This window comes from Caretta caretta, chromosome 2, assembly GCF_965140235.1.
Source record: "Caretta caretta isolate rCarCar2 chromosome 2, rCarCar1.hap1, whole genome shotgun sequence".
NCBI lineage: Eukaryota > Metazoa > Chordata > Testudines > Cheloniidae > Caretta > Caretta caretta.
In genome coordinates, this window is record NC_134207.1 from 63,142,662 (window position 1) to 63,165,850 (window position 23,189).

The following is a 23,189-nucleotide window of genomic DNA, read 5'->3' on the forward strand; positions in this document are numbered from 1 at the left end:
TGATTTCATATTTGATTTTCCCCTCCCCTTTCTACCATGTATGGTACTGAGAAGATATTTATCATTTGTAAATCAGGGATTATAAATGTCTCTGATTTAACTAAATTGATATAAAATCAATATTAAACTGACACAACCTTCTATGACACCAATGCAGAAAAGGTAATCAGTGCAGTGTAAATCCATCTAAACTGACCATAGATTTATGCCATTGTTGGGGACACAGGGCACTGCACTAGGTAACTTGGGAGGGTGGAAGACCACGAGTGTCAAGGAAGCCCTCCTGCTCTAGGCCCGGATAAACCAAGGCCCCTTTGGTCCTTGAACCCTCTGTGATCCTGCATAACTCTGAGGAAGCTAGCACTCAAACAGACAGGTTTGCATACGGCTGGGCCTGGGAAACAGATAGATAAGGCAGAAATGTTTCGCAAAAACTAGTAACAAATAGGACCAAATAAGGCAAGGCTCGGGCAATGCTACTGAGGAAAAACACAATTGGCTGCTTTAACTGATTGGCTACGGTATTGTACGGGGCAACAGGTAATTGGTTGCATAAGCTTGTGTAGTGAAGTAGGAAAAGATATAAAATGTATACTGGAATCTGCTGCATGGCTGCAGGATTTGAGACAGCTCAGTCTCCCTGCGCCCTATTTGGAGCTCCAAATAAATCTCTCTGCTTCTCCACCCCGTTGTGGTCATTGGCGCGACACACACCAGGCAACGAACCCAGCTGTTGCTTGCCTCCGGCACTCTGTGCCAGCAACACCATGTTCCTTGATAAGAAAGTATGTCAGTTATCCATTTCACTTATTCCACATAATGGAAGATATGCTGTTGCCTCATTGTCTCAAAATTTCATTTTGCCAGAAGTACAGCCAGTAGAACCTCCCTGAGCTTCTTTTCCCCCACCCCTTCTCTCCCAAATCCAGCCTGACCATCCTGCAGCCCCTGCTCCACTGCCCCACACCACGCTATGAGACAAACCTTCCTGGAGCCTATGCTTCCCCTGCCCTTATCTTACCTTCCCTGCTGGCTCGCCTGAAGCCCTCAGTTTATGGGTCCAGACCATCCTGTTTCTCAGATCCAGCTGATCCTTGTTGCCAAGATGAGCTGCCATCATGATTTTGGCATTCAGCAACAGGTGAAGACCCAGCTGCCAGAACTGGGCCCATGGAGTGGGATCTGGCTGGCATGCAGCTGCAATGGAGAATGGGACCCAAGTGGTGGCCAGGCCATTGCGTGCTCTCTCTCCACTGTGTTCAGACTGAACTTCAGTAGTCTTCAGGTTTTAAACAGTGTGTATGGGGGGGCAGGGAAGGGGGGAATGGCCCTTTGTCCCTCCTCCCCCATTTCCAATGTCTATGATTCAGGGCTGGATTAAGACCTTTAGAGGCTCTAAGCACTGAAAAGATTATGGTTCCCCCCATATGTAATTCAAAATAAAAACAATACTATACCATAAAATAAAATTTTATTTTTTGAAATGACACAACTTAAATGTATGCTGAAATTAAAATAGCTTCTTTCTAGATTTTCTGATTGCAAAATTCTGGATACGTTCATCGAAGATGACTCGACGAAGCATGTCTGCTTCCATACACAATAGGGAAAGTGAATCAAGTCTGTCCTGACACATTGTTGTTCTCTGTGGGGTTTTTTTATTCTTTTCAGCTGAGGAAAAAGAGCGTTCTGTGGAGCAGTTAGTAATCATCAATGTTAGAAAAATACATAGTGCGATCTCTCCATTCGGAAATACACACTGTATTCCATCTTTCAGTATTGTGTCATGAAGTTCAATGTGACTGAATTTCATTTTTCCTGTTTCATTAAACTTTGCTTGCATATAACAGTGGAACTGCCGTACTTCTCCACAGAGATTCATGTTCAAGTCAACAGGATATGAGTCAACTAGCTTTTGAGAACCTTGTGAATATTGTTCGTCAGATAAGTCCATATTGTTTAGAAAAGAAAATCTACTTGATACTACTTTGTGCACTTCACCTCTCCTCTTCATATGAGCTTCAAGTGTATCAATTATAGTGTAGTAAGTAGATATATGAAATTTGTCACTAGGATTCAATGCTGTTTCTGTTGCATTGCTATCATTTACTTGTTTTTTCCTGATTCGCTTGTGGGACTGGGCTTCTTTGTAGTTAGTATCAGGCAAGATATATTTTGATATGCCTTCAAATCTTTCGAAATCATTCCTCAAAGTGTGTAAGTGGTCTGCTAATGATTGACAGAGGTCTGCACATGTTTTCAAATCCAATTGTTTTTCTTGGAGAGCTTGACTTGTGTGGTAAAAGAGAACAGAAATGGGGGAAGAGTGTATAGTGGAGTGTAAGGAAGTCTAACAAAGTTCTGATTTTTCCCATGATGACTACTTTGATGCTTTTTTGAAATATCAAATCAAACTTTTTCCAAAAAAATCTCATTTTTTTTGGTGCCCCCTGCTTTGCTGGTGCCCTAGGCATATGCTTAGTCTGCCTATTGGGTAATCCAGCCCTGCTATGAACCATTTCTCCAGGGCAGAATTTCACTGCCTTAACTAGGAGATCCTTCTTTCTCTTCCTGCAATCCCTTGCCTCATTCATTACATACCTTTCCACTTCTTGAAGTAGGGGTCCCAGAATCAATAGTCCCCTTCGCTACGCAACCTTGATTTTATTCCCAAAGTAGATCCATCCATTCCTAACTTTTAAGAGCTTGACTTTGCAACCTTAATATTCTTTTAATGTAATTTTGTGTGTGCAGTTTTCTAGGTTTATAAAAAAAAATGAAGAGAAAAAAACCCCCAAATTTCATCATGACCTATTGACTGTCACATGGCTCTTCAGCAGAGTTGTAACCTTCAGATCTACTGCAATCTCTGTGACTTGAGCTAAAAGAGTAATTTATAGCAGTATTAGGGTGTCATCCTCTAGATGGACCAGCACTAGAGAGGGAGGAGACACACATTTTGCAAATGGATTTCACAGATATCTGCTGACAACAAAGAAATGGTGAGTCTCAGGAATTGTGGGTTTCATTCTAGGCTTTGGAGGGAAGTGTTCTTTAGTGGACACAGACTCTTCTGCTCATTCCCCACAAGTTTGACACCTTTGCCCCTCCAACCAATCTCTGACCCAGTCCTGTCTCTTCCCTACCCCTCGATCCTTGTCCCTGTCCTAGTCTCATCAACTAGCCAGTCCTAGTCTCCTCTTTTCAGGCTTCTCAACCCAGTTGTTGTCTCCTTGCCTGGCCAGGCCTAGTCTCACCTCTCCAGATACCCCATCCCAGTCTCCTTGTCCAGTCAGTCCCTGTTCTCCCCCTACCTGCTTCTTGTCTCATCTGTCTCTCTTCCCCAGTCATGTTTCCCATGCTCTACTGGCTCCGAGTCCCAGTCTTCCTCCCCAGGCTCCTCATCTGAACAGTGTCCTCGCTTAGCTACTTATCCCAATCTCTTTGCCCAGCTGGTCCCAGTTCTCCCTCTGCACCTCAACTTCTCATCAGATCTATCTTTCCTCTCTTACCTTCTCCTTGCCCCCATTGCATTGGTTGCCAGTCCCAGCCTCCTTGACCAGACAAGTTCCACTTTCTACTTTCCGCTTCTCATGTGATCTCAGTCCAAGCCCCAGAAAGCTTATCAGCCCTCTTGCTGTTTCCCTCACCAATTCCCAGACCAGTCCTAGTCTCCTTGCCCACCCAATTGCCAGTCCTAGTTTCCCTCCCCCACAGCCTTCAGTTCCAGTCTCCCCTCCCCGCTCAGCTTCTTATGTCAATCTACGCCCCTCTCACTCCCCAGGTTTGGCTCTTGTCCCATCTGCTTTCAAATCAGACAGTTCCCTCCTTTGTGGGCTCAGTGGTGTTGCTGGCACAGAGTGCCTGAGGCAAGCAACAGCTGGGTTCGTTGCCTGGTGTGCGTCACGCCAATGACCACAACGAGGTGGAGAAGCAGAGAGATTTATTTGGAGCTCCAAATAGGGTGCAGGGAGACTGAGCTGTCTCAAATCCTGCAGCCATGCAACAGATTCCAGTATACATTTTATACCTTTTCCTACTTCACTACACAAGCTTATGCAACCAATTACCTGTTGCCCCGTACAATACCGTAGCCAATCAGTTAAAGCAGCCAATTGTGTTTTTCCTCAGTAGCATTGCCCGAGCCTTGCCTTATTTGGTCCTATTTGTTACCGGTTTTTGCGAAACATTTCTGCCTTATCTGTCTGTTTCCCAGGCCAAAGCTGGCCTTGGCTGGCAAGCCATGTGCAAACCTGTCTGTTTGAGTGCTAGCTTCCTCAGAGTTATGCAGGATCACAGCGGGTTCAAGGATCAAAGGGGCCTTGGTTTATCCGGGCTTAGAGCAGGAGGGCTTCCTCGACACTCGTGGTCTTCCACCCTCCCGAGTTACCTAGTGTAGTGCCCAGTGTCCCCAACAGTGGGGTCAGGATTGAAAGCACATGAGGGACATGTTCCCTGATTTTTTTGTTCCCAGACCTGACCTGCAGCAGCCCAGAATTACAGTTGCAGGGAAAGTCCTGATCAGCCCTGACCTGGATCATGCCCAGTGCAGATGGATTGGGGGATTTAGCTCCAAAGATCTAGCAAGTCTGTACTAACCATGTGCAAACTGATATTTTTAAGTGTGAAACTTAGCCAAATTTGGGCACAAGGCACATCCCTGACACAAAGGCCAATCCGCTGCCAAATTTCAAGTCTTTGGTCCAAAGCATGGGGGTGCTAGAGATTCTCAATGAAAATGTCATCAGAATTATTTAACATGGACAAAACAATGTATTTTTCCCTAGCTTCATTCTCTAACACAGCTTGACTGTGTTGGCTGAAAATTTCCAAGTAAATTCAGCCTGAAACAAACAAACTGACATGAAGAATGTCTGGCCAAATAGTTGACATTTGACAAAGGTATACATAAAGGAAAACAGTCTTATTATGGGAAATGTTCAGGCAACTTTAATTACAGGCGGTTCTACCAGTTCCACATACAGTATAAATGGCACTGATATCTTACTGATATGGACCCTGATCTTCTGTATACTACATAGCAGGATACTTACACTTAAATTCTGGTGCACACAGAGGCTAGCCGATGGAGCAGTGGCTACTCCACATACTGCATTGAGCATGGGCAGTGGGTATAAGAGGCCAGAGGATGCTAAGCCTCAAGAACAGTGGGCCCACCACCTTTGGAGCGCGCCACCGCCACTGAAAGGGCGCCAGGCTGTGACCCCACTTGCACTTTGCCCTGGGGCCCCGCTCCTGCTCATCTTCTTCCCTCCAAGGCCCTGCCCTTGCTCTGCCTCTTCCCACATGGGGGCATCGGGGGAGGGGGTGAAGAGGCAAACACGAGTGGCCAGTCGATGGGCTGGGGGTGGGTGGCACTGGGGAGGTGGTGAAGACGCATGCACAGCAGGTAAGTGTGGAGGGTGCGAGAGGGGGGCGAAGAGGCACAAGTGGCGGGTGGGGGGGCCTCAGGGGAAGAGGCACGAGAGACGGGAAGGGTGGCTTTGGGGGAAGGGGCTGAGTGGGAGTGGGCCTTGGGGCAGGGTCATGGTCCAGGCACGCCCAGCTTCCCCAAATGGAGGAGTCATGCACCACCCATGGCATTGAGTTACCCATGCTATCTGCAGTGACATTGATTACAATATTCTACAGCAAAATCACCCTGTGAAAAGTAACATACTGTACAGATTATGGTACATTATGTACTAAGTTTATTTTAAATCTTCTACATTTTCATAAGACAAAAAATATGATCAATATAATCTTACAACATTGGCAATATGAAATATACACACAGTATGCATTTTGAATTGAAGCATATGTACAGAATAGTCACAGTTTAAACAGGAGAAATTTAACTGAACATCTATTTAGCTATCTATCTTACAATGCTCACCAGCATGGTATATGAACACCTATATATAATATTACGTTTATATAAGTAACCAAAATATTTTGAGATCCTTCAGGTTGAAAAAGCACATATACACAGATATCTCTTCATCCATCATTGTATTGCAGCCACCTCTACCGGCTTTCGAGGGATCTGTTTTGAATTCAGTGGAGTTTTGCTATTTACTTAAAACCCAATCCAACTGGAATTGTATTGTTAATCTTTAATAAATACTATAGTATGCACACTTGTCTCCTATTCATGATCATGATTGATTAGGAGCTCTATAATAGCCTCATGAAACCCTGCACCAAAAAAAAAGAGCTTGCAAGTCTTGAAAGAATTTGTTTTTAGAGTAAGGTCAACTCCTGCTGACCAAATCTGACAATGAAAGAAACACGGTAATCTAAAAAGAAAAGGAGTACTTGTGGCACCTTAGAGACTAACCAATTTATTTGAGCATGAGCTTTCGTGAGCTACAGCTCACTTCATCGGATGCATACTGTGGAAACTGCAGCAGACTTTATATATACACAGAGAATATGAAACAATACCTCCTCCCACCCCACTGTCCTGCTGGTAATAGCTTATCTAAAGTGATCAACAGGTGGGCCATTTCCAGCACAAATCCAGGTTTTCTCACCCTCCACCCCCCCACACACAAATTCACTCTCCTGCTGGTGCTAGCCCATCCAAAGTGACAACTCTTTACATAATCAAGTCGGGCTATTTCCTGCACAAATCCAGGTTTTCTCACATCCCCCCCACCCCCATACACACACAAACTCACTCTCCTGCTGGTAATAGCTCATCCAAACTGACCACTCTCCAAGTTTAAATCCAAGTTAAACCAGAACATCTGGGGGGGGGGGTAGGAAAAAACAAGAGGAAACAGGCTACCTTGCATAATGACTTAGCCACTCCCAGTCTCTATTTAAGCCTAAATTAATAGTATCCAATTCGCAAATGAATTCCAATTCAGCACTTTCTCGCTGGAGTCTGGATTTGAAGTTTTTTTGTTTTAAGATAGCGACCTTCATGTCTGTGATTGCGTGACCAGAGAGATTGAAGTGTTCTCCGACTGGTTTATGAATGTTATAATTCTTGACATCTGATTTGTGTCCATTTATTCTTTTACGTAGAGACTGTCCAGTTTGACCAATGTACATGGCAGAGGGGCATTGCTGGCACATGATGGCATATATCACATTGGTGGATGTGCAGGTGAACGAGCCTCTGATAGTGTGGCTGATGTTATTAGGCCCTGTGATGGGGTCCCCTGAATAGATATGTGGGCACAATTGGCAACGGGCTTTGTTGCAAGGATAAGTTCCTGGGTTAGTGGTTCTGTTGTGTGGTATGTGGTTGTTGGTGAGTATTTGCTTCAGGTTGCGGGGCTGTCTGTAGGCAAGGACTGGCCTGTCTCCCAAGACTTGTGAGAGTGTTGGGTCATCCTGTAGGATAGGTTGTAGATCCTTAATAATGCGTTGGAGGGGTTTTAGTTGGGGGCTGAAAGTGACCGCTAGTGGCGTTCTGTTATTTTCTTTGTTAGGCCTGTCCTGTAGTAGGTAACTTCTGGGAACTCTTCTGGCTCTATCAATCTGTTTCTTTACTTCTGCAGGTGGGTATTGTAGTTGTAAGAAAGCTTGACAGAGATCTTGTAATCTAAAATCTTGTAATCTAAAATTATACTTACTGATGGGGAAAGCCATTTCTTCTGAAAAAGCGTCAAGTAATCAGACTTTACGAAGGAGAAGGAGAAGGAGGGAGGGGAAAGCTGGGGAGGTGAAAACCATCTTAAAACCCAGGACCAGAGCACAGGGTTTCATTTCAGCCTCCCCACTGCAGCTGCTTCAGTGTTATCGGACAACTCTGACCTGGAGGGCCCCACTTTAGGTGTCAGAGGATTATTAAGTCTTCCTGTCAATTCAGTTCTTGACCTCTCTGCCTACCCAGCTAGAATGCCAATGTGTACATTTGTGATGCTACGTGAGTAATTGTAATGGTGTGTTTTATGTGAAACTTCCGTCCAATGGGAATTGGACTAAGATGGCTCATTTTGACCACCAAACAGCAATTAGATAGTAATCATATAACCAGTGCCTTAGAGTTGAAAGAATCTGTGCTGTTAGGCATTTTGTAAAGTCTGATCCTGCAAAGTTCTGAGCACTCTTATCCAACGAGATTTGATGGTGCTTAGCACTGAGCAGGATCAGGCCCTTAGTATTGCAAAAATGTGACCTCACCCGTGTTTTATTCTGGCCAGTAGATATGCACAATGTTAATAGTGTTAATAATTACAAAACACTGTTGTATCACTCTTTATTCCCTCTCCCGTATCCAGTAATCTGTTCCATGTTTAGTATTTCAAATCGCTTATTATTTTAGCTTTTATAGACTATTAAAAATTGTATGCAGATTATGAATTTTCCCAGTAAGGAAGTTGTAAAATACTGGATTTTCGCAACAGAGGTCATTTGTGGAATGGAAAGTATTTAACAGTCTGTAATAATGTCTTGCAATGCAGTGCTTTTCAGTTTTAATTTGCTGCATTCACAATGGATTAGCTCAAAGACACAATGAGCTAATGATTCTTGGAAATCCCTTGGGATTTCCAAAATGGTGGGTGGTTTTTTTTTTTTTTTTTTAAAAAGTCCCTAGACAGGAAGTTTAAATTCTGATTCTCAAGATGCCAGGAAAATGTCAGTTTCTTTTTCAGTAAGAAAGGCCTGATCCTTGCACTAGAGTAATGCTATCTGTCCCTTGACTTCAGTGGGACTACTCACCGTTATAGGCATTATGGGCCAGATTCTGAGCCCCTTATTTGCATTGTGTAGTACCTTAGTACTTCCTTGAACAAATCCATGGAACTGAAGAGCAAGATACACAGTATTGCCAAGCCTCAACATTCTAAAATCATGAGTCAGGTCTCCAAGTAGCAGGAGACTGGCTTAAAAATCAAGAGTTAAAAAAAGAAATAAATACATTTTAGGTTCTTTCTATTTGCCTTCTGGACTTTAGTTATTTATGGTGCATTTGGGTCACATCTGCAAGCCTTTTCCTATAACCAGGAGGGCTAGAATCTTACTTTTTTTTAAAAAAAAAATGAAAGCTGAGGTTCTCATATAATCCCTTGTTTCCATGAACTTGGGTATAAATAAGACATCAAATATTAAGAAACTCATGATAAAATCACAAGAGATGGCAACACTGAAAAAGACCTGAGTTTTTTACCTGAGGGTAACTAATGCAGGTGAGCTATCCTCAGGTAAAAACACAATGAAGACCAGCCCCAAGTTGTGTATCCACTGTTTTACCATGAGGTAAACTCATTGAGGTCAGCCTTGTACCTCTGTATGGGACCTCAGTGAGTTTACCTCATGGTAAAATTAAAGTGCCTTATCTTCACTGTGTTTTTATTTGGGGATAGCTCACATATGTTCGTTACCCTGAGGTAATAAACGCAGGGAAGAAAAGCCCTTAGGGTGAGTAAGGGTATCTGGCTTTTGTTTGATAGCCTTTGCCCCATGAGGCCTTTAGACAGTCGAATGATCCTACTTTTTGTTTTACTTCCCACCACCTCCATGAGGGGATTAGCTTAGAGCGCTGGGGGCACTGTTTACACTGGCGCTTTACAGCACTGTAACTTGCTGTGCTCAGGGGGGTTTTTTTTCACACCCCTGAGCAAGAAAGTTGCAGTGCGGTAAAGTGCCAGTGTAGCCATAGCCTTAGTTTGGACCCGTCCGCATGACAGTGTGGTGAGATCAGGCACTCCCCAATAGTAGCACAAGGAAATATGACTGATTTTCAGAATAGGAACAGGTTTCAGAGCAACAGCCGTGTTAGTCTGTATTCGCAAAAAGAAAAGGAGGACTTGTGGCACCTTAGAGACTAACCAATTTATTTGAGCATGAGCTTTCAAAACTTCTGCAGTTTCCACAGTATGCATCCGATGAAGTGAGCTGTAGCTCACGAAAGCTCATGCTCAAATAAATTGGTTAGTCTCTAAGGTGCCACAAGTACTCCTTTTCTTTTTTCAGAATAGGAAGTAGACCTCCCAAAATTTTCCACTTCCTGAATTGGTCTCCTAAAACGGCCTTAAGATTGGCTCCCCTTCGGGAGGTTTCATGAAGAGAGCACTGTTTATCGCCCTGGTTCTGTCTGGTCAGTCTGGGAGCAGCACCTGTTAGACCTCTGGACCTTTCATCTCACCCCACCAAAAGGAGATGCAGCTTCTGATTACATTGTTACCAGAAACCCTGAAGCTCTGTAAATTCACACACCACTTGAGCTACACAGAATAAAGCACCTGGAGAAAGTGCCAAGATACTGTGATTCCTGGCAGCTCAGGCTTGGTCTAAACACAGTTTTTGTATCCAGTATTTCCATGAATGGTGTGGGGTTTACTTTTTGCCAGCGTTACAATCCCCTACAGTCCCCTAGTGTGGAGGCAGTTCTGGTGGTATAAAGAACTGCTGTGAGGATAGCTACATTAAAGATCGGGAGGTGCTCAGATACTATGACAGATATCTTCGTATCATAGATGCTGGAACTAAGGGTGCAGGGGGTGCTGCCGCACTCAGTGGCTTGAAGTAGTTTCCATTATATACGAGGTTTACAGTTTAGTTCACTGGCTCTCAGCACCTCCTCTGTACACATTGTTCCAGCACTCCTGCCTGGTACAGCCTATTTTATGGGAATGAACTATAAACTTATGCTCTAATAAATTTGTTAATCTCTAAGGTTTCAGAGTAACAGCCGTGTTAGTCTGTATTCGCAAAAAGAAAAGGAGGACTTGTGGCACCTTAGAGACTAACCAATTTATTTGAGCATAAGCTTTCGTGAGCTACAAAGTGAGCTGTAGCTCAGGAAAGCTTATCCTCAAATAAATTGGTTAGTCTCTAAGGTGCCACAAGTACTCCTTTTCTTTTTAGTTTCTAAGGTGTCACAAGTATTCCTGCTCTTTATGCCACTTTAAGGACCTTTAAACCCATGTAAACTGGCTGGGATGATTTAGTTGGGGATTGGTCCTGCTTTGAGCAGGGGGTTGGACTAGATGACCTCCTGCGGTCCCTTCCAGCCCTGATATTCTGTATGTTCACACTGGGGCAGGGGTTACACTACTTTCACTATACAGTGTAGTTAAAGGGGCACTACTTTTGTGGGTCATTCTTGGATAGGTGGATCGTTACTAGAAGGTACATTCCCTGCCTCATTGACTCATTCCCTGGGACTTTTTAGGGCAGCAACGTATTTTTCATCTATTTCCCCTTCCCCGATGAGAGGGGCCACTTCCCCCACCCCCGGGCCTGAGGAAAGCAAAGACCCTGCGCCAGGGGGCGGGCGCATGCCCTCCTACAGGCCTGGCTGCCCGCCTCTCCTCGGGGCAGCAGCTGGGACAGTCTTGGAGGGAGCGGCTCGCACAGTGGGTAGCCAAAGTTCGGCGGCGAGACGCCGATGCCAAACCCAGCCCCTGGCCGGGGGAGGATCGGAACGGGAGCTGCGGGCAAGGCAGGGATTTGCAGCAACAGACACAAACTTTCCCCTCCGAGGCGAGGCAGCCTTTGCGGCGGAGGCGGCGGGAAACGCGCCCGCTCCCTTAGCATGGCCCCCTGGGAGCTGCTGCCGCTCTACACCTACGGCCTTGCCATCGCCACGGCTCTGCTCCTCTGGGCGGCGTGCGCCTGCAGCAGGAGGAGGAGGTAAGGGGCGGGGGAGGAGGAGGCAGGCGCTGTACAGTGTTTGGAAGAGCCCGGGCGGGTTGTTTTTCCTGGGGGCTTTGTGCGAACGGGGGAGGGGGTAAATACCCACATTTGTCCCCTTCCCCCCGGGTCCTTCGGGTACGTGCCGCTCCGAGAGGGGAGACGGAGTCGAAAGGCGACAGCTCTGGCGCCGCCTGAGGCTGCGTTCCTGAGACCAGGTTTATCCTCTGACCTCCACCCGCCCCCGGCCGGGGGAGGCGCTAAAAGTGATACAGCGGCACTGAGCTCCAGCGCCCGAGATCCCATTTGCAGGTCCCGAGTTGTTGTTTTTGGAGCAGCCTTTGGAGAGCCCAGTGTTACAGCCCTGCGTCTAGCACGCAGTCGTTTTAGAGCCAGAGGTTTTCTGTGGGTCTTCAAAGTTATATGTGAAATCCAGTGTAAGTAACAAACACCAAACTCCAAATGAGTGACATGAACATATGTCCCCTATTACAGCTGCAGTGCTAAAACCAGGTACTATTGTATTAGCTGAGTACCTTGTCTAAAGGTTCCATGTACTGGTGTGAGGCAGGATCCGAATCCAAGTTTGAAACTTGGCACAGTTTTGAGAATTGAATGTACCCAGTGATCTGTGCAGGGCTGGGAGAAGTCTTAGAGCTGTAATTTTTAAGTGAAGTATTTGTGCAACATGCAGACACATGCATTATATTCAGGAATGTGCTGGACTGAAAATAAATCAAGAGGGCTGATTTCTTGTGCACCCACATCAAAATCAGTGGGAATTTAAGGTGTAAAAGCCATGTAGGGTCAGGCCTGTGGCATGTTTGCATGTAAAGTTCAATTACTAGGGATATCACTTAGGCTTCATCCATACCCTAGCAAGAAAAACTGTGTGTAATATACCACACATAGACCAAATAGGCAATCCAGACTTTAGCGACCTGTCACATTCAGCCTCAGGTGAAGTTGTATGTCATGTTGGAGTCAGATATACGCCTATGTTGCTTGGTTATACTGCTGGCCTTCACTGCTTCTTTGCCCTCTTTTATTTACAGAGAGTGCTGATATAATAAAAAGAAAAGGAGTACTTGTGGCACCTTAGAGACTAACAAATTTATTTGAGCATAAGCTTTCGTGAGCTACAGCTCACTTCATCAGATGCATTTAGTGGAAAATACAGTGGGGAGATTTATATACCTAGAGAACATGAAACAATGGGTGTTACCATACACACTGTAAGGAGAGTGATCACTTCAGGGGAGCTATTACCAGCAGGAGAGCAGGGTGCGGCGGGGGGAGAGGAGAAACCTTTTTGTAGTGATAATCAAGGTGGGCCATTTCCAGCAGTTGACAAGAATGTCTCAGGAACGGTGTGGGGGAATAAACATGGGGAAATAGTTTTACTTTGTGTAATGACCCATCCACTCCCAGTCTCTATTCAAGCCTAAGTTAATTGTATCCAGTTTGCAAATTAATTCCAATTCAGCAGTCTCTCGTTGGAGTCTGTTTTTTGAAGTTTTTTTGTTGAAGAATTGCAACTTTTAGGTCTGTAATCGAGTGACCAAAGAGATTGAAGTGTTCTCCAACTGGTTTTTGAATGTTATAATTCTTGAAATCTGTTTTGTATCCATTGATTCTTTTACGTAGAGACTGTCAAGTTTGACCAATGTACATGTCAGAGGGGCATTGCTGGCACATGATGGCATATATCACATTGGTAGATGTGCAGGTGAACGAGCCTTTGATAGTGTGGCTGATGTGATTAGGCCCTATGATGGTGTCCCCTGAATAGATATGTGGACACAGCTGGCAACAGGCTTTGTTGCAAGGATAGGTTTATTACACAAAGTAAAACTATTTCCCCATGTTTATTTATGATGTTGAAACAGAGAAGATAAGTTGTGTTTCTTTTAGTTTCTCCAATTATGTTAGTTTTTGTTTCTTCCAACTAGAGAACTGGTGATTTCAAAGAAGGTACGTGGTCATGTTTCTTCAATTCACCCCTTCTTGTCAACTGTTGAGAATAGGTGACTTCCATCTTGATTGAATTGGCACTGACCCCCCACTTGGTAAGGCAACTCCCATCTTTTCATGTGCTGTAATATATATATATTACTGTATTTTTCACTCCATGCATATGATGAAGTGGGTTTTAGCCCACGAAAGCTTGTGCCCAAATAAATTTGTTAGTCTCTCTAAGGTGCCACAAGGACTCCTCATTGTTGTTTCTCTGTGAACTGAATTCTTCAGTATTTGGATCAGTGCCTAAAACACCAATATACCTGACATTGGAAAGAACAAATCAAAACATCATCCACCAAGAATACTACAGATCCCTACACAGACCTTTCATACTAGCAGACTACCTTGCTCCAATAAAATATGCAAAACTAAGGCAAATGTAAAGATTTTTTTTTAATCAAAAAGTGATGAGAAACTGCCACACTGAGAGAGGAAGGAGAAACATGGCAGAGATGGCATCACACTATACAGCAACTTGCCACTGCATCAGGAATGGATGCTGGTGACAAATGGACACAGGATCAAACCTCAGACCCAGTGTGTAGCCCCAGCCCTTGGCAACTTTGGTAACTGGTGTATAGCTTGTCATGCCAGTGAAGCCTTATTGAATTGAATGACTGAAAAATGATTCATATTTTATGAAGTCTCTTAGTTGACCATTACTATTGCATTTCAGACCGCATAGGAGTTTAAATGTCCTAATGATTGAGATAATTTTCTTTAATTCCTGTAACTCTCATGAGATGTTGCAGGGGTCACTGTCTTTTGAAGCTGCAGTTTTGCTCAAAGGTAAGGGAGCACTGGCCCTAGTTCAGTTTAAGCACATGTTTAATTAAAGTACTATAAAAGTCAATGGGACTTAAGTGCTTTGCTGGTTAGGCATGGTTTGCTGAATTGGGGTCCTTTATTTGGAGTGGCTTATTAAAAAACTACAGTGTGCAAGATTTTGGTCTTAAATGTTTCTGAATTTAGTAGTTTTAATAGTTTGCTGTTACTTGCATAGTACTATAGGTGTGCATTAGCTGTAATCAGATTTCAGGATGAGGTAAGTGCAATTTCTTTGTTAAATTACTTAAATACTTTATTTGGGGATTGCAAAGGAAGGAAGAGGAGTTTCCCTTTTAATAAATGTTTATTTTGTGAATGCTGGCAATAATAGTAATAATAAATAATACAAAGGAAAAGCTGACTTCTAGCAGTCTTTGCCAAGGCTTAACATCAGAGATAGTGAAGAATCAGAACCAAGAACAAAGGTTGATTCAGTCAAATATTATTTTGGGTTAAACTTCAGTATCCGATGATGCTCCCTACCTCCTGCATGCAACAAAGAGATATATCTCTTGTTGTGGAAGGAAGAAAGGCTACTCTGGAGGAACTGGGCAGTTTGCTGGGGAAGTAATGTTTTTGTCTCCAGGGAGTTTCGTTTCTTTCCCCATTTCTCCTCCTTCAGAAACATTTCTAATGTGGAAAAAGCCGGTAGCACTTGCCATTTTATTGTGAAGATTATTCCCATTTATCTTCATAACATTATTGAATCAGTATTGGCTTTCTAATTCTTTCTCCTCAAGCTGTTCTTCTCTGTGTGCAGATAATCTATCCAAGTAAGAGGTTAAACAGCACATATCTTGCTTGCCTGACTCATGGCATAGTGCCACTGAAGTCATTGGGATTACTGTCCAAAGTAAGGTAAACAGAATCTGGCCCTTAATGATGTAAATTTAAAATCCTTGAGACAAACATTTCTTACCTATGGGTCTGATGCTGCAAATATGACAAGACCATGCTTACTACTATGATATCTGGAAATGTTATGATGGCTAAAAATATTAGATGTATGTGTCTGCTAAAATGATCGGCTGTGAAGTAGTTAACAAGGCTGACATTTTAATAGACAACAGTAGACTTCAGAGTAGCAGCCGTGTTAGTCTGTATTCGCAAAAAGAAAAGGAGTACTTGTGGCAACTTAGAGAGTTAACTCTTTGAGATGAATGAAAAAATATACAGCACATGTAACTCACGTGAACATAACCATGTAGCAATTTAAAAATTGCAATACTGGAGTAGACCAATGGTCCTTCCAATTCAATATACTGTCTCTGATTATGGCCAGAACCTGTGCTTCAAAGAACCCTATAGTGGGTAATTATGGAATATATTTACCCCCAGGGACATTTCTTACTAACCCCCTCAGTTACAGCTTGACTGTGCCCTGAATCACATTTGTGTTCAACTTTAATCTCTTCATTAGTTCAGACTCCCTCCCAAAAAACAGACTGAAATGTAATCTTTCTCGAAGAGATTACCTTCCTGAGCCCAGACAGATATTTCTGAAAAGAAGTTATTTCATCTTTGTCTCCAGAACATCCTGTCCTTCTTTGTGACAAGTTGTGAGCCTGTTAACAGCTTTCTTACCAAGTGAATTGTAGTTCACGAGATGTCATCAGCCTGTCTTTTTTACCACTCTGCTAATTTAGGCAATATGTTAAGGTAGTTTTCTGTTTGAGGAAACATCAGGAATGACAGATTTTCTGGTATCCTAAACTCTGCTCTCGGGATCTCTTTCTCCTAACAACTTGCTTTTTATTGTATTTATTGCAAGGGCATTGAATGCATAGACATTTTCATGACCTGTGTGTTAGTTTCATCCTCCACACTTCTTATTGTCTTAGCCATCTCCACCCTAAAATTAATAGAACTAATGACTAATTAACTCTGTTTTAAGCAGGGAAGAGAAACATTTAAATTACTTCAATAACTATGAAATAATTTAGTTTTAAACAGTGTATTTATTATGTTTTTCAACATCTTGAATTCATTATTATGTTGAAAAGATGTAGGTTGTGGTTAAAATGTATTTCTTTGCATTCTTTTTCTGTTAGAGCTCAACAATGGTTGAGCAAATCTCTGCTCTTTTCAAGCTGTACAGTCTCAGTTCACTGGGCTTTCAGTTCTCAAGCAACTAGAAAAGGACTGTGGAGCTATTCTCTTGAGGATATTGCATAATGGTCTGTCTCATAAACAGTTTTTCAGTGCTTCTTCTCAGTCTGCTCAAAAAAGATCTGCGCCTAATGTATATCTAGGTTTATGTTTTTCATCTAGGTGTGGAGGATGGTATTATGGGAACAAGTAACATGCATCTTAGTAAGTGATGAATTTCACAAGAATCTATGATTTACAATATTCTTTGCTTAAGGTACACTGCCACCTAGCAACAGTTACTTTTTTCCCTCCCACTTTGTTTGACCTACTTCGTTCTGCTTTAATTTGTACTTTGTCTTGTCTTTGTTAATCTCTAGAAGTCATCCATATGTGCTTTACTGATTTTTATACAGGAAATGCCATGGAAATAAAAAAAAAAGTGGTCATTTTTAGTTGCAAATAAGACCCCAAAATTATTAGCTTCTCATTGTAAACATTTTTTTTCACTTAAAAATCAGTTCTGGTTTTGTCTTTCCAAAATTTGGATAGGAATCTCTGGCCATCTTTCTCCTTTAGGAAATGCTAACAGAACTTTGTTTTGCTTTATTCTTTTATCAGTTACTTATTGGAGAAAATTAATAAAATAAAGGGATAATTATTTTAATTTGTTATTTCGGTGCAAAATCAGTTCAGCCTTAACTATGGCACTGTGACTGGTGCCTCCATCCTATATATAGCACACGGTATTATACAGTGTGCAGAATGTGTGGAGCAAACAAATGTTCCTGCCCCAAAGGATTGGCATTCTTAAAGCATGAGCCAGAACAAACAAACAGAAAGGGGTAGAATGCCTCATAGAATAGATTGGTCTTTATTAAGCAATCTATAAAGGTACTTGACAAACTGTAATTGGGTGGTTATTTGAAGTGTAAGGGATGGTATGAAAGAAGGCACAGGGGGCAAATCTTAAGCCTGGTGGGCCTGGGCAGATACAAGGGGACAAATCTGTTTGCCCTGCTGGAGGCATAATAGTGGAAATGGCCACTTCAGCTGCTTAAGCACTGGTAATGTGATTTGGCTGTTCCTTGTCTGAGGCCCCAGGAAATGACATCTCCTGTTGTACTCCTCCCTGGGATGGTCTAGGAAGGATGGTTTTGCAGTTGGTAAAGGCATTGGACTGGGGCTCAGAAGATCTGGGCTGGCTGCTGGTTCTGTCACAAATATAATGTATCATCTTGGGAAAGTCATTTAGTCTCTCTGTGCCTCAGTTTCCCATCTGTAACATGGGGATAATAATGCTTTCCTACCTAATGATGTATTGGTTCTTGTGTCTGAATGACTCACAAAATACTCTAGAATACTCAAAATTGCTGGAATAACCACTTATGTCCCACCTCTCATGGGAATGGGAGGACAAGATATGCATAGCAGCAGATCCCTGACCAGTTAGTGACCTGTGTACCGTATTGCAGGGAATTCATAATAATTTATTTCTGGGGGAAAACCCCCACATCATACCAATTCTACGAACAAACAGAATCAAGCTGTATGATGTTAAGGGTAAATACTTTGGCTTATGATGTTGCTCAATTCCTTTTGCCCCCATAGGTTTCTGTTGTTATGGGAAGTACTATCTGCAGGGCCGGTGCAAGGATATTTTGCACCCTAGGCGAAACTTCTACCTTGCGCCCCCCCCATCACCGCGCCCCCCCGGAGCATCGCTTATTATAAACTTTCAAAAATGAATACTGCATAACGTGGCATTGTTCATTAATAAATTTTCAAGCCAAAGGTGTATTAATTCTAATTTCATTATTTAGTCTACATATTTAATGAAAATAAATGAATAACCTGACAATTGTTATTGTTTTCACTTTGCACAACATAGCATGGATCTTAAAATAAATCATTATACATCATACATTATACACAATACAGTGTCACAGAGTAACACGTTATAATTTAGAATTTATTTTTCCGCGCTTTCAGTTTAGCAAATTTAGAAACAAGTTCTTCCAAGTCAATGCTGCGAGCAATGTCATGTTCTATTGACAAGGTAGATAGCCCAACAAGTCTTTGTTGCAACATTGATGAAATTTTATTCCTATCAGTATTTTTTCTTGTTCACGATTAAAAGTAAAGGATAGAGAATGCATGTCACTTACTAACTATGAGTCGCTATTGAATTTCATCAACTGTTTGATGTAAACATTGATTAAGAGATCATGATGACTTTTCCTTAAAATTAAGCAATGTTGATTGTAATTGGAAATACATCCTTTTTAGTCACATATACTTTCTTCTTTCATTCTTTCATATCAAAATCTACTACATTTTATTCTACCTTTAGAATATCCAATTATTGTTGTTAATAACATTTATAAAATTAGAATGGCGGATACTCTGATATTGTCAGTTGTTGTTGTATGACAAATTTGAACAACCTACAAATGCATATTCGCATATGATAAACATATACACTCAAATACTTAACGTACACACACAATTGACGCAAAGTATTAGCAAAATGAAGCAGCAGCAATTGCGAGAGTCTTAGATCTGAAACAACTCAACAAAAATAGTTAGCCTCGGTCAACAACCTCCGAAAACTAGTAAACTTAGCATGGTAAACAGCTGTCAGAATGGGTAATGGCTGCGTGCGACGAGAAAAATGACGTCATTGCCACTTTGTACTGTAGTGAAGCAGTACGCTTGTGCCCGCAATGCAGAACTGGCGTAGGCTATAGCTGTAATGTACGAGAGAATGACAAGTTAAAATGCAAGTTCAAGAACGCTTCTCTTTTTGTTATTCATTCGTTTTCCAGCAATAGTGTAAAAAAAAAAAAAATTGGGCACTGCTTTTTGGTGTCCCCAAATCTTGGCGCCCTAGGTGGCTGCCTAGTTCGCCTAGGGGTTACACCGGCCTTGACTGTCTGACGTAATTGCTTTATTAGTTAAAGCTGTTTGCCTTAATCATACAAATATTTGCTTATATATCATCACCAGCACCCTGGGTAAGTCATCAACAGCAGAGACTGAACCTTGGATCTCTGGATCTCAGTGCATGAGAGACTAGTGCCTGAGTGAAAAGACCCATCTCTCTTAGCCCAGGCTGTAGCTCATTGATTTCTAGGTGACCCTGCCACCACCAGAGAGGGACAGAGCACCACACCAAGTGGGGATGTCTTGAACCCTGTTCATCTTATTTATATGTTTCTATAAAATAAAACGGAAGACTTTTCCCAGTTCTGTATGTTGTCACTGGTTTAGCCTAGTGTATAGTAATGTGGGAAATGTAGAAGCTACAAGTGGTGACTACCATAAATGCAGTAGCTCTGTAACTCAAAGGGTAAAATCTCATTGTATGAATTTAAGCAGTATCCCAAATGTGAATTGCCAGTTTTCTTTTAGAAGTGTCACACAGCAAGTGTATGGCAGAGCCAGGAATGGAACTCAGTTCTCGTGACTTCTAATCCCATGCTTTAACACTTGTCCATGTTTCCTGTCTAACACACTTAACATATGTGACATTACACTCTAATAGAGCAGTACATTTTTCAAATATTAAACACATTTTGAGTTCTGATTTAAAGTTGTGGTGTTCAGAGATTCCAAGGAACCACTGTGATCATCTAGTGACCTGATCTCCTGTATAACACAGGTTATAGGACTTCCCCAAAATAATTCCTAAAGTATATCTTTTTTAGAAAAAACATCCACAGTGGTGGAGAATTCACCATGACCCTTGGTAAACTGTTCCACTGGTGTTATTTTATTTATCATCTTCTGATGTTTCTTGATAAATATACTTTTTCGACTAATATCCTTGTGCACTTCTGGGAAAATTTTAGCTGACCAGGAGTCCTGCAGTACAAGAGTTTTCTGTTTTCTGAACCACATGGAGCTTGGCTTTATTCCTTTCTCCACAAACTGGCTTTTTGAATGTTGCCAAATTCTTCTGTTTCTTCGGCTTTGTTTGGCACATGTCGGGGAAAAAAAATATCTTGGCTCCCTTATAGAACATATCTTGTTCCTTCTTAACGGCTTGTACTTTCTCTCTTTTTGTAATTCAAATCAGAAAAAAATTGCTATGGTTGTGCTTCCATGATTTCAATTTTGTTGCAGTTTTCTGAGCAATATTCTGATGTTCTGAAACACTCTCTCTTTGTGGGCCTGATCCAGTGCCCACTGAATTTAATGGGAATATCTTCATTGACTTCAGTGAATATTAGATCAGGCTCTGATCAAATGGTCAGTTCCACCACTCTGCTTGCAGATGTGAAGGGAACAAAGAAGAGTAAAATGGGGCTAAAAAGGGAGAATTGAGAGTGGCCCCCTTTGTAATATGCTCCTCCCTCCTTGGGAACATACTGCAACTTTGCAGGATCAGGTCTCTTGGGAGAAATTGGATCAGGGAGCAGATGTTCTACATATGCTATTCTGGGGACCTGTCAGACATTCAAGTGAATATTTGTCAGAAGCTGAGGGTACTCCCTGAGGTACTACCTTGTACTCCATGCCTACAGTCTCGCTCAAAGACATATGTCTATACTGAGGCTAGGAGTGTGCTTCCCAGTATGGATGGACAAACGTGCTAGCTCCACTCAACCTGGCACGCAAAAAATAGCAGTTTATCTGGGGATAGCATAGGCAGCAGCTTAGGCTAGCTGTCTGAGTACAAACTTGCCCAGACCTCCTTGGTACATACTTGGGTTGCTAGCCTGAGCTGCCGCTCTGCTACACTGCTATTTTTAGTATACTAACTTGAGCAGAGCTAGTGTGTGTCTTTCTGCATGAGCTGGTAACCGTGCTCTCAGCTGTAGTGTAGACATACCCATAGATAATCAGTGGCATCATGGCTTCTGAGAATGGGCCAGGCAGCACCACGGAGGGTCAGCCCTTCTTTGTGCAGCTGGAACTCTCATTCCCTGAGGATCCCCAGAATACAGAGAATTTGAAGTCCACATCTCCTCCTCTACTGCAGCTCACCAAATCCTGCCTCCCTTACAGGAGCTGTCATCAAACCTTTGCTAAGTGACTGTTGCAGAATTTTCTCGGGTCTCCTGTCCTCACTTTTAAGCTTTTATTACAGGAGGATGCAATGCAGCAAAAGTCTTATTAAAAAAACTTTGGACCAAGCTTTACAACTTTGACTGGTATTAAAAATACAGTAAACGGGGAGTGGAGCCCTTTAAAATACCATGGACAAAAAAAATTATGAAACTGAGTTAAGCTTGATAGTGAGCTTTATCATTAATTTAAGAGCCAAAACCTTACAACAGCTTTGTAGTTAAAGCTGATTGAAACTTTGGGCACTAAATTGTTTTAATTGAAAACAAAATTCTCACCGTCATTTGTTAACATTGTTCAATTTTTTTATTATTTGCAAAAACTGTGTTGCCTTTTTAAATCTTCATTTAAAATATCAAAAACATTATCAAAATGATTATTGACAATTTTTCATTTACCAAAAACTCCAGGTTTGGGTAAATGAATATTGTCAGTGTTTCTGATAATTATTTGTAAATAGTGGAAAAATTTAGAAAATATGATAAACGACTTCTTTTCAACACTTTGAGATCATGTTCAAAATTTTGAATTTTGTTATATGCCTTTTGGATTATTAATAATAATTTATTATTGTTTTATATTATATATTTTTTACCAACTCTAATTGTAGTTTTTAAAAAAAATTAGAAACTCCTGAAGTTCAATTAAACCCAAACATAGATCGTATGGAAAATTCTTAGTTACAATGGCCAAACTCCCCTACTTCTGCCTCTCTAGCAATGCTCTGAGGAAAAGCACAATCTCTGAGGCAGCCTTATCTATCTGGCCTCGCCTACAGAGCTGCTAGGGAGAGCAGTTGTATTTTCCACTAGGGGTCCCACCAGTAGATGCTGCAGTAGGAATGCACTGAACCAGTACCTCCCCAGCTGTGCAGCTCTCTGCCCTTCCTGGGCAGTGCTGCCTATTTTCTGGGTTTCATTAACTCTCTGAAGACCCCCTCTGGTGGAGGGGTAGATTGTAGCCATGATGAATCGCTGTTCCTTCTCTCACTTGCTGTAGTGTAACCCTAGATTGAAGCTAACTCTGTAACTTCCCCAAGTAGTTATGTAGTTTGAATGCAAAAGTACAACACTTACATGGATTTTGAAGTCATGGGGTGAAATCCTGACCCCACTGAAGTCAATGACAAAAATCCTATTGACTTCATTGGGGTCAGGATTTCACCCCTGATTTTCAGTCAGGTCCCAACCCCATGTTCTTTTTTGATGACACAATTTTGCCTTCACAAATGGTTGTACTTGTTTTTTTATGGTGAAAATAGATAGACATCTAATTCATTCCAGATGCAAAAATACACTCAGTTATTTGTGAATGCAGTTACACTAACAAAAATGAAGTCCATGAATTAAGTTGGCCTCTAAAATAGAAATGTATTGGTTCAGTTTGTAAGACAGATATAGAACATCATCACAAGCAGGTTTGATCTGGTTTCTGTGAGCTGGAATATCTATGCTGAATTTTCAGTGGACTTTGTACTGCTTCCGTGTTCCTTCGGATAGTTCTGTTTGTATTCGATATGATGGGAGTTTTTTTATTGTTCCACTTGGTTGGATTGTTTTTTCCTTTTTTAAAAATTTTCAGAT

The 23,189-nt window shown here is 42.0% G+C and overlaps 1 protein-coding gene across 1 annotated transcript in view; it reads left to right on the forward strand.

Annotated features, from left to right (window-relative positions):
• The first annotated feature begins 11,223 nt into the window (after positions 1 to 11,223).
• CYP7B1 (cytochrome P450 family 7 subfamily B member 1) overlaps positions 11,224 to 23,189 on the forward strand; it is a 198,978-nt gene continuing 187,012 nt past the window's right edge. Inside the window, exon 1 of the mRNA XM_048840799.2 lies at positions 11,224 to 11,595. Coding sequence (XP_048696756.1) covers positions 11,351 to 11,595 — 245 coding nt within the window. The 5' untranslated portion in view covers positions 11,224 to 11,350. The remainder of the gene's footprint in view (positions 11,596 to 23,189) is intronic.